The following is a 12,303-nucleotide window of genomic DNA, read 5'->3' on the forward strand; positions in this document are numbered from 1 at the left end:
TCAATGCCAAGAATGAAAGTATATGGTCCACTAACACCTCAAGATCAGTCCAAAATCCAGTTGCAGTGCTTTTAGATTCTGGTAATCTTGTTGTCAAAGATGCAAATGATGACAGCCCAGAAAATTTCCTTTGGCAGAGCTTCCATTTTCCAACTGATACGCACATGCCTGATATGAAGCTTGGCAAGAATTTTAAAACTGGACACGAGGTTTACCTTTCAGCATGGAAGAACGATAATGATCCAGCTCCAGGTGAGTTCACTCGTATCATTGATCCTACTGGATATCCACAAGTCCTCACTAAGCGAGGCATAAGTGTATCAGCTCGTATAGGACCATGGAATGGTTTACGATGGAGTGGGTCGCCCATACCACTACTAGAATGCTGCCTTTTTCAATTTATTTTCAATGAGGAGGAGGTTTACTATAGCTTTTCACTCATTAACAGATCGGTTTTAACAAGGCTAGTCCTGACTTACAATGGTTACATACAACGTTTGACGTGGGTGGATCGGACAAAGAGATGGCGCATTTACTACAATTTACCAGCAGATAATTGTGATACGCATAGTTTATGTGGTATTTATGGGAGCTGTGACATAGATAATACGCCGGTTTGTGGATGTTTGGAGAAGTTTGTACCTAAATATCCACAACAATGGGAAAAGGGAGATTGGTCAGAAGGATGTGTTCGGAGGACACCTTTAGATTGCAACAAGGAACATGTATTTATAAAATATTCTGGAATCAAGTTGCCGGATACTAAGCACTCTCATTACGATAAAACCAAGACACTTGAAGGGTGTAGGCAAGTATGCGCCAGGAACTGCTCTTGCACAGCTTATTCAAGTCTAGATATAAGCAACGGAGACAAAGGTTGCTTAATATGGTTTGGGGAATTGACTGACATCAGAAAGCTGTCTGAAAGAGGACAAGACATTTACATCAGGATGGATTCTTCAGAGCAAGGTAAGAACTTGTTGAAGAAATTTCCCATAATGTGTTTATTACACTTAGTTTTTCAGCATATAAAGATGGTATTATGCAAAGTTAGTGGCCTATCTCAGATTGCAATGGCTGATTTAAGAAATTGATTGTAGAATCTGAGGCAGGTTCAAAAAGAAAGAAGGCAAAGATACTCGCAGTGAGTTTCTCATTGTTGGTGGCAATGATTCTGCTAATCCTAATTTTCTTGCTGTACAAACGGAAAAAGAAGAAGAAACTGCAACTCAAAGAAGATTTTGAGTTGCCACTGTTCCAATTGTCAACAATAACAAGAGCAACAGATAACTTTTCTCCCAACAACAAGATTGGAGAGGGTGGATTTGGACCTGTTTACAAGGTATATACTGCAAATTTGTTGGTAAAGTAACTAGCTTATTCTCAAGATCAGAGTGTTGGAGATGATCTCATTCTGCAATATTCTCATCTTTGTAAAATCTATGTTCTGATATTATACATTTGTCATTTCTAGGGAGTGCTGGAAGAGGGACAAGAAATTGCCGTGAAGAGACTGTCAAGGACTTCCATGCAAGGACTTGATGAATGCAAGAACGAAGTTATCTATATTGCCAAGCTTCAGCATCGAAATCTTGTGAGACTTCTGGGATGCTGCATTCAAGGGCAAGAAAAGATGTTGATCTATGAATACATGCCTAACAAAAGCCTGGATTCACACATATTTGGTTTGAATTTTTAACCTACTATACACACTAAAATGATAAATACATTAATCTATTAGTCAAAACATGAAAGAAATTGCTAACAAGAAATCTTATTCTGTAGATAAAACAAAGAGCAAATTACTTGATTGGCCAAAGCGGTTTGACATCATAAACGGAATTGCTCGCGGATTATTGTATCTTCATCAAGATTCTCGACTACGAATTATCCATAGAGACCTTAAAGCAAGCAATGTTTTGCTAGATACAGATATGAATCCTAAGATATCAGACTTCGGAATGGCCAGAAGTGTTGCAGGAAATGAGATGGGAGCAAAAACACGCAATGTGGTTGGGACACAGTAAGTTTCTCTAATATCTTACAATGTACTGTCATATGACATCTTGTTTCTGTGACTCTCTTGGTGTTGTCTTGTTGGCACAGTGGTTACATGTCCCCAGAATATGCAGTAGATGGGATATTCTCCGTAAAATCAGATGTGTTTAGCTTTGGCGTCTTGTTGTTAGAGATTGTGAGTTGCAAAAGAAATAGAGGATTTGTCCATGAAGATCACAACCTTAACCTTCTCGGTCACGTAAGCACTGTACAGCCTTCTCGGTCATTCTTTTCTTTATAATAATAGAATTTGTAATGATTCAATCATAAGATCTAAACTCAAACAGGTATGGAAGCTTTACAAAGAAGATCGGTCCTTGGAACTAATTGATGAGCAGCTAACTAAATCTTCCTATATATCTCAAGTTTTGAGGTTAATCCAAGTGGGTTTATTATGTGTGCAACAACATCCAGATGATAGACCAAACATGTCTTCTGTGGTTCATATGTTGGCTAATGAGAGTCTACTTCCCAAAGCAAAAGAACCAGGATTTTTCATAGAACGAAATGTATTTGGTGAAGCAAAATCAGGATCGCAGACAGTTAGTTCGAAAAATGAAGTCACAATTACATTGTTAGATCCTCGGTAGAATATGAACAAGATAACTATCTTGACTTGTGTGCACATGAACAGTAATTTTAGAAATAGCATAGAACTGTGATTCTTGAGTAATACAACAGTATCTAAATTAGACAACAATTTGGATTTTTCCACCTGAAGATGTTATCTACTTATTATGGATGAAATCTTCTTCTATTTCTGTACAGAAATATTAGATATGTTTATACACAAAACTTCTAAAGATGTTAACTTTGTTTTTCAGAAATATTAGCTATATCACAAAATCTATGTTAGCAGTGGAAATTTAAGCAGCCCTTCACCTTAACTTGATTAATTTTTGCATTTGAGAGACATGCAACTAAATTTTAATTTATTTCTTAGAAACATATGTAAAGTCTAATACGCGAAAAAGTACAATTTTCTAACTCAGCGAACAGAATCGTCCTTAGCATTCACCATTGTCCATGTCAGCAGACACTGGAAAAATAGAAAAGAGAACAGATCGATGTCATTGCTAACCAATTATAAGTAAATCGAAAATTGCATTACCTGTTTCTAATATGAAATGGGATCTTGTAACATAGGGTGTGAGCCAGTGTTCAATGAATTGAATTGAGCAGCACTAAGTCTCAGGTTCAAATTTCACTGAGAAAACACTAGTGATTTCTTCCCATATGTTCTAGTCCTGTTGGATAGAGTTACCTAGTATATGTTGCCGAAATGTTGCATGTATCTCGTGGAGTTAGTCACGACGCTTGTAGGATGATCCTAACACAATGGTTATCAAAAAAGGCAATAGCAAATGAAATCTTGAATAATGCATGGTGGAGTAGTCCATCAATTTGACATTCAAAGCCCTCACATGGTTACGGTTCTGCTTCCATCATGAATTTTCAGTTAATTTTGAGGGTTAAGACTTGAAAGTTTATTAACTTTTTGAATCACCTTTCTTTGTTTCTTTGGGGTGTAATTTATTGAATGTTCCACTGATCGAGGGAGACGTCTCTTCAATAATTTATCTCTCTAGATTTTAAAATTATTTTTTTTAATAAATAAGCAGTTGTGTGTCTGATTAGCAATTTATGTGTTTGGTAACATATTCTGATAAATTATTCTTTCATTAGAGTAATTAAAATATTGGTCAAATCAAAAAAATAAGTAGGAGTACGAACTTAAGATTTTTGTCTGATTTTAGCTCAAAAATGATTCTTATAAGCATTTTGATATTTACCAAATGATAAGCTAAAAAATGTGTATAAATCAGTTTAATCAACTTATAAATTTAAGTGTTCAATTAAGTATCCTATTAATTACAACTTATAAACTTAAGTGTTCAATTAAATATCCTACTATTAATTATCTCTAAATAGATTCAAATGACTTGTTTGTAAAAGATTTTGGTTAAAAGAAGAAAATGTCAAATTTGTCCATACTGTCCGGGGACAGCTTCGACACTTTTTCTCTCATTGATGTACTCGATGTTCAAATTGGTTGTTCTTTTGACTTGGATAATATATTAAAATTTCAAAGAAACTGTAGTATTCATATTAGTCTCTCACACCCATAGTGGATACATATCTGTAAATACAACAAACCCATGCTACATAGGCATCAATGGCAATTTGTAACTAATATGTGCTGGTAAGGCTAGTATAAGAGCCTCTTATGATCTGGCCCTTCTCCAAAAGCTTAGTGCACCAGTCTGCGCTTTTTCTAATTCAAGAGCCGGTAAATTAATTCCTAATATTATACAGTTCATAAATGTCTCCACAGTAATTCAAGCTTATAGACATTGAAAGATCTACATGAATATTAAATTAAATTTACCGGGGATCTAACTGTGTAACAGTGATATCGTTTATTGAATACATGCTTGCAGAATATTCAGAATCAGGGAATTTGCTCTCTGTGAAAAAACCAGGTTCCTTAGCTTCAGGCAAAACAGCATCATTAGCCAACATCACAACCACTTCAGACATGTCTGGCCTGTCTTCAGGACTATGTTGTACGCATAATAGAGCGACATGAATTAACCGTAGCAATTCAGTAAAATAACATGAATCTGTTAGATGCACATCAATCAGCTCCAATGGTCTACCTTCTTTATAAAGTTTCCACACCTGTACATAATCAGTACACAATAAGGAACACGCATCAGCAATTGAAACGTCTTTAATGGATTTAAGTTATATACACCGATAGTAAGACTTTTTGCACTATCAGCTGTAATTACCTTAGTAAGTACTTTTTTCACTTTTCCGTGAACAGAACTTAAATCGTATTTAATTAACATACAGACTTACATGTCCGAGAAGGTTGATGCTGTGACTTTCATGGAAAAATCCTCTGTTTCTCCGACCACTGATAATCTCTAGAACTAACACGCCAAAGCTAAATACATCTGATTTTATTGAGAAAACACCATGTATTAGATACTCTGGGGACATGTAGCCGCTGCATCGTATATTAAACAGAAAATAGTGTTAGACGGATGATATTATAGTTAGTATATAAGATAAATGCTAAAAAGCGTAGTGTTTAATCACTTACTGTGTCCCAACTACATGGTGTGTATTAGCACCTGTCTCATTCCCTATCACACTTCTAGCTATGCCAAAATCTGAGATTTTGGGGTTCATGTCAGCATCTAGCAAAATGTTACTAGCTTTGAGGTCTCTATGGATAATTCTTAGCCGAGAATCTTGATGGAGATACAGAAGTCCTCTAGCAATTCCATTGACGATGTTGAAGCGCTTAGGCCAGTCAAGTATTGAGCTCTTATTTTCATCTGTTAACAGGTCGTACTCCAATATTAGTATAGTTACTGATCATATAACTGCTTTTAGTATGTTAAGCAGAAACTACTACCCTTTGAAAAATAACAAAATAGTTCAAAATCATGGTGAAAGCTGCAAGTTCAACGCTATACTATGTTCAGTACTCGAGGTTTTATGTTTTAGCAAGAGTAACCATACCAAATATGAAGAAATCAAGACTTCTATTGGACATGTACTCGTAAACCAGAATTTTCTCTTCTCCTTCGACGCAGCAACCTATAAGCTTCACAAGGTTTCGATGTTGAAGTTTGGCAATGCAATTAACTTCATTCTTGAACTCGTTGACTCCTTGTGAGGAAGCTTTTGACAGCCTCTTTATAGCTATTTCTTGTCCTCCCTCCAGGATTCCCTACGATATCATAACGTATATAGCTGTTTAAATATTGTAGCTGGCTTAGTGATTCAAAAGTGTCATTTGTTTACTGTCAATTATAGTAAATATTATTTCCTTGAAGAATGATTCATAAACTTAAAATGCTACCTTGTAAACAGATCCAAATCCACCTTCTCCGAGCATGTTCTTGTCTGAGAAATTAGAGGTCGCTTTCGTTATTGTTGATAAGGAAAACAGTGGAAAGTCTAGATCATCTTTCAGAGTCAGCTTCCTCTTCTTCGTCTTTATCAAAATACACAGCCATATGGTAAGGCTAATGACTGCCACTCCGCTCAACAGTGACAGACTCAGTACAAGTACTTTTGTTTTCCCCTTCGAGCCTAAAAGGGAAAAATGGAGGGTGAATGAACTAAATAAACAGTGAAAAATGGTTTCCGCAATAGTAACCAAAGCTCCCCTACTAGGTATATACTACGTGAACTTTTTGACAAATAGCTCAGCGAAACACAACTAAAGCTAAGAATAGATCAAATAATAATGAATTTGTTGCAAAATCTTACCTAACTCTGAGTTAGCCATCCTTATGTAGATGTCCTGTCCTCCAGGTAATTCTCGAATGTCAATTAAGTCACCATACCAAAGCAAACAGCCGCTGCCACCATTACGTATATCAAGATTTGAGTAAGCCGTACAAGAGCAATTCTTTAAGCAAACTTTTTCGCACTCGTGGAGTGACATACTCACATCAAACCGAGAATACTGTGTATCTGGAAGCTTTATACCAGAATACTTGAGAAATCCATCTCCATTCTGGCAATTAAGGGGTGTCCTTCTAACACAGCCGCTGGACCACTTTGTCACTGCCCAATTTTTCGGATCTTTAGGCACAAACTTGTCTAAGCAACGACAAACAGGAGAAAATATGATGTTGCAACTACCAAATGCACCACATGTTCCATAATTTTCACAGGCATCTGCTGGTGAAGCCAGGTAAACATGCCATTCCTGTCTCTTCTCATCCCACGTCCAACGCTTAAGCATGCCATGACTGCTCAAGGTTAATTTTGATATAACAGAATTATCCAGTAGTGTGTAGCTGTAAATTGTTTTGTTTTCATCAAAATCTAGCTTAAATGAATAAATTGTATTTTTTGTCATTCCTGGTACACCACTCCAGCGCAGTCCATTCCATGGTCCGCCACTGAACACCTTAACGTCACCTTTCCTCAGGACAACCTGAGGATATCCAGTAGGATCACAGTGATATGTATATTTCCCTGGTGCTGGATCATATTCATTCTTCCACGATGAGAGGTAAAATTCTTGTCCAGTCACAAAGTTCTTACCAAGTTTCATGCCTGGTAAGAGCGTATCAGTAGGATAATCAAAACTTTGCCACAGGAAGTTCTCAGGTTTAGTATCATTTACATCTCTTACGATAAGATTCCCTGAATTCAACAACTGCGCAATTGGATTCTTCACAGACAAAGGGCTTGACGAATTAGTAGACCACAAGATTGTATTAGCAGCAGTAACAAGAGCAAGCCGTCCTGTATCAATGATTTCTAACCTAACGCCTGATGTATTGTTGAGTGGAATTGCTCTATTGGCAACCCATACAACGCATTTATCAGGTACATTGTGCTTATACCATATTCCAACATACCAATTATTCGCGAAACTACCTGGGGTAAAAAATCCCATTTCAAAGCTTCCATCAGATGAAATAATGGTCTTACCCGCTATTAGAAAGTCAGATTTACTGATAATATCTCTTGCATTAGAAATTGAACGCAGAAAACAACATAACAATAACGGCAACATAAGCAGAAAATTTTCCATTTGCTTTCTGCTGGACGATAGATACCATTCAATAGTGAAGACCAATATGCTTTTGTCAACATAATAACAAGGTGCAAAAATCAAGATCCGTGCAAGATACTAAGGAGCTGCTTTATCACATGTTACCATATCCAAAAGTTTTCTAAAGTAGTGGACTAGCGGTATCATAAATATATACACAAAAAGACTGCTGGGGAAAACGACTCTTGTTTCTCTTAAGCTACTTTTAATTTGTTGACTGATCTTTTACAAAATGTGGAGCTTTAGATATCACAAAATTAGCATAATATCGTTGACTTCATTTTCAAAATGGAGGCTAGATTGTTGAGAACATTACAATATGTTACAATTTTTTCGCGCCAAGAAATTGTGGATGTTGGTCTAATTAGACCAGTGTTCGTTTATTTCTAGGATCCTAACTGAATGCTTTGCATAAAATCTAAACAAAATACTATTTGAATCTCATCAAAGTGAAGTGCCACAAATGCTACACAAGGCGATTCATTGTGATATGTGGTCAAAACATGGTGATCACCATTACATGTTGTGTTGGGGGATTTCTACATATCATGTTATAGTGATGCCAAGATTTGGCCAGAAATAGGTCTTTAATTTGCTCCCTATTCTGGCAAAACTATATTTTACACATACTTTTTTTAATGCGATTAAATTTTAAATGGTGGCATCGAAAGAAACAATTTTTACAAACAAGTGAAAAAAAATTGGAAAGAGAGAAACCGTGAAGTGCACAAATAGCTGATTTTGAGAACCTATTTAACTCATGCGAATCTAGCCACTTCGAAAACAACTCCAGACATGCGGGACTGAAGTTGCAACAATCCGATCCGCCTCTAAAGTTTGGAGGTCACGCTTATGGCTGAACTTAAGCCATTAATAACAGGCACATATGACTGAATTTTAGATATTTGTGTAACGACTCAGAACGTCGTTATGTTAAAAAACATTTCGAAAAAATTTTACATCGAATAAAATCCTCCTACAGGGCCTAATAGAAATTAATTCATGGGAAAAAGAGGGTCCAACCTAATTGGATCGTTAGGATTTTTGCTCTAATTTTCTTATTAAATTTAAGTTTACTTTTTGAAAAGAAAATAAAAGTAATACCATAATTGTTTTTACTTTTTTTGAAAGAAAAATATATTTGAAACTCGATAAATAGAATACCCATTTCTCATATCACAACACAATAATATCCACAATGTAGTCATCAAAGAGTTTTGGGGAAATTTCTCTCAATATGTTTTATGTTTTTTCAATATTAGCTTTTAATATGTAGATCGTTTGACCAACTATTTCAATAATATATTTTCAATATTATATTTTTCTTTGTCATCTGATTTATCATTTTTTGTAAACTTTAAGCATACGTATGACGCCCTATCGATTTCAAACCCAATAAAAATTAAAAGAATATGGATCTGCCTGCTGCCTACCGCTACATGGTAACCCGAGGAGTGACCAGCCCGAATTCCTTTAAAACCTTCTTCTCTTTGAAACCAATTAGGTCATTTTTTCCAGGATAAAATTTACAAATTCCAAACTTAAGAGACTATATTACCTAATATCCTTTTTTTACTTCATCATTAACTCATGTAAGATTTTTTATTTTTTTTCAAAGATTACCTTCCCTAAAATCTCTCCCAAATTATACACATATTTTTTAGTTTTTTAAAAAATAAGTATTTACAATAAAATGTCAGGTTGTAAAATTTTCAACATTCAAATTTCAAAGTCCAAGCATGAAAATCACTAAATGGACAACACCAAATTGGAATTGGTCTCATCATTATATTAAATCAAGGATCTTCTGTCACGACCCGAATTAGGGCCTGGCCGTGACGGACATCCCGAACCATGAAGGCCCGGAACGCCCTTCTCTATCTGGTAATCATGCACAACATTCATATAATAAAAGAAGATGCGGAAACATAATCTGCTATGGAAACATGGTCAATTCTGAATTCATCATAAGTATGGAAACTGTAAATCAACTACATCGAAATAACATCTGACTCAATCTGCGAAATCTCTATTACATGAAAATCTGACAACTGTCTGAAACTGGGACAAGGCCCCCAGTAGACCAAAATCATATCTAATAATAGTTGTCTGAAAGTAAACAGGCCTTCTGGAATAAAGAAGGCTCACCAATTGGGCACTGCAACTCTGTATGATAAAATCTATTGCTTTTCTGGACCCCTAGACTGAGCCTCAGAACCTGGAGAGAGGAGGAACGGTCAATACAGATGTACTAGTACGCAAAGTAATCCAAAATAAAATTTTATATAAGTGAAATAGTGGAGAGCAATTTGTTAAAACATCATGCATAAACAGTTCTTAAAACACATGGGCACTTTCTGAAAATCATAAGTCATTCTTATCAATGCACTGTATGTTCTTTGTATTACTTCTAAGTTAGGTGGTACGCCCCTACAATTCTAAAATCCCAAGGGTTGTATGGAATCCGTCATTGACTCGGCGGAGAAGCCCCCAACCCGAGTGTGCCGCAAGGGTTGAAGTTTTTATTTCTGATACGCCACAAGGTACTAGGCCAGCGTAATATAATATACCCGGATCGACAAATCACGATTTCGGGCAATGAGTTGTCTGAACTCATGCCTCCTTCGGGGAACCACCTAACGTCTCTTTATGCCCAGTTTTAACCACTTCTAAACATACATCATTCTAAATCTTAAAATCTGAAAGTCTGATTTCAAGCATGCATTCTATTCTGTTCGGAATTATCATGGCATAATTTGAATTGGTATCGTCACACCAAGACTTGCAAGTCCTATTTCTGAGTCATATTATAATAAGCATGATCTTTCATTAAAACATAGTTCAGACCACCCAAACATGCAAATAGTACAAGAGATTTCATGTTCTGAAGCATAAATCAAAACTATACAAAAAAAAATCCTTTAAACATATGGTGGTCATGTGCTTTTGGCAAAATCATGCACTCTTTCCTTATATGAATATTTTTCAATATTTATCAACACAACTACCCTCTCTTTTGAAATCCAAATCTTAATCGAATCATAACACAATTCAAGATATTTTAAACCATTCTTTTCAAGGATGCATTCAAAACATCTATAGCATATGATCAGTAAAAGAAAATCAAAACAAGAGAGGGATTTTACATAAGTCATGCTCTCAATTAAATCATCAACCTTAAAACACAAACATACATATATATACTATTTCGAATCAATGTGAGGGAAGGTCAAAAGACTAAAACAATACCGTCAAGATTTCTAAAACGTGAACGTATTCATAAATCTAAAAACCCCTTTCTTAAAATCATGATTTCTATGCCCATGAGATTTTAGGAAAACCCCGTGTACCTCTATTTCGAAGAATAATGAATGATTTTTGAAGCTTACGGATTGGGAATTTCAAATCTCTAATTATCTTCAAAAATTCAGGGTTGAATCTTGAGTTATGAGGATTTTTAGTTTGAAACCCTAATGGAGTTTCTTGAGAGATTTTGATGAAAATAATCTTACTTTGGTGTTCTTGGAATTAAATCTAGTGTTAAAGATGATAAGGGGTTGGAGAAGTACCATTTTACCTTTAATGAGACGGAGTAAAAATATAACTGGTGCCTGATTTTATGGGCCCCGCGACGCGCCACTATCGCGAGGTTCCACTGGAATTTGATAATTGCTAATTAAACCATCTCCGTGATGCGCTAAACACTAAAATGACGATGTTTTACGACTAGCACAAAAATAGCCATAACTTCTTCACTGAGTGTCCGTTTTGGACGAATCTTATATCGACGGAAAGCTTATTTAGTCATCTACGTAATGAAAATTTGAAATCTATGGAATTCCCCAGGGAAATAAGTGTAAATCATTCTAGAAGCCAAAGCTTGACAATTTAAGGACAAAATTTAGCTAGGAAAAGTTTGGGGGCGTTACAATATCCCCCCTTGGGAACATTCGTCCACAAATATTGACGCGGGACACAGAAAAGCCTAATTTCAAGAATATTAAGTCATAGAAAGAATAAGTCAAGGATTGTACCTTCCATTTCGTCATCCATTGGATCAAATAGTTTTAGGTATCTAACTCTCATATCAACTTCTGATTCCCAAGTTGCTTCTTCAATTTTCTGGTTTCTCCACAACACTTTAACTAAGGATATCTCTTTGTTTCTCAATCTTCTAACTTGGCGATCCAAAATTTCTACAGGCTCTTCTTCATAGGACAAAGAGTCTGTTACTTTGATTTCTTCGGTAGGCAATACTAAAGAATGGTCTTCAATACACTTCTTCAACATAGATATATGAAATACCGGATGAACATAACCCAAACTAGCTGGCAATTCTAACTCATAAGCAACTCCACCTATCTTTCTCACAATCTGATCTGGTCCTATATAGAAAGGACTCAGCTTACCTTTCTTCTTGAATCGCATGACTCCCTTCATGGGAGAAACCTTGATAAACACCCAATCTCCAACCTCAAACTCTAGATCTCTTCTCCTAACATCGGTGTAGGATTTCTAACTACTCTGAGTTGTCTTAAGTCGTTCTCTAATGACTTTCACGTCCTTCATTGCCTGATGAACAAGATCAGGCCCAAATATCTGCATCTTACCTACTTCATACCATCCTATTAGAGACCTGCATCTTCTCC

At 35.9% G+C, this 12,303-nt stretch overlaps 2 protein-coding genes across 2 annotated transcripts in view; one reads left to right on the plus strand and one right to left on the minus strand.

Moving 5' to 3' along the window:
* LOC107867278 (G-type lectin S-receptor-like serine/threonine-protein kinase At4g27290) overlaps positions 1-2,778 on the plus strand; it is a gene marked incomplete in the record, with an annotated part of 19,811 nt that extends 17,033 nt beyond the window's left edge. The window contains 6 exon segments of the mRNA XM_016713447.2: positions 1-969; positions 1,101-1,342; positions 1,475-1,685; positions 1,786-2,023; positions 2,107-2,257; positions 2,346-2,778. Of these exon segments, the coding sequence (XP_016568933.2) occupies positions 1-969; positions 1,101-1,342; positions 1,475-1,685; positions 1,786-2,023; positions 2,107-2,257; positions 2,346-2,648 (2,114 nt within the window).
* Positions 2,779-4,136: 1,358 nt separating this feature from the next.
* LOC107867280 (G-type lectin S-receptor-like serine/threonine-protein kinase At4g27290) lies at positions 4,137-7,734 on the minus strand. The gene is made up of 6 exons (XM_016713450.2): positions 6,352-7,734; positions 5,939-6,171; positions 5,596-5,806; positions 5,171-5,408; positions 4,924-5,074; positions 4,137-4,740 (listed from the first exon to the last, which is right to left on the minus strand). The coding sequence occupies exons 1-6, from the start codon at positions 7,631-7,633 to the stop codon at positions 4,444-4,446; spliced, it is 2,412 nt and encodes an 803-aa protein (XP_016568936.1). The 5' UTR covers positions 7,634-7,734; the 3' UTR covers positions 4,137-4,443.
* Between the last annotated feature and the right edge of the window lie 4,569 nt (positions 7,735-12,303).

This window comes from Capsicum annuum, chromosome 4 (assembly GCF_002878395.1).
Source record: "Capsicum annuum cultivar UCD-10X-F1 chromosome 4, UCD10Xv1.1, whole genome shotgun sequence".
Lineage (NCBI taxonomy): Eukaryota > Viridiplantae > Streptophyta > Magnoliopsida > Solanales > Solanaceae > Capsicum > Capsicum annuum.

What these genes read in the sequence shown, in the direction of transcription:
- LOC107867280 (XM_016713450.2), bottom strand. Translation starts at nt 7,633, where the DNA reads ATGGAAAATTTTCTGCTTATGTTGCCGTTATTGTTATGTTGTTTTCTG. An exon ending in GATTTGGATCTGTTTACAAG is followed by an intron (nt 5,807 to 5,938) that starts GTAGCATTTTAA and finishes ATGATATCGTAG; the next exon opens with GGAATCCTGGAGGGAGGACA. An exon ending in CACCATGTAGTTGGGACACA is followed by an intron (nt 5,075 to 5,170) that starts GTAAGTGATTAA and finishes TATACGATGCAG; the next exon opens with CGGCTACATGTCCCCAGAGT.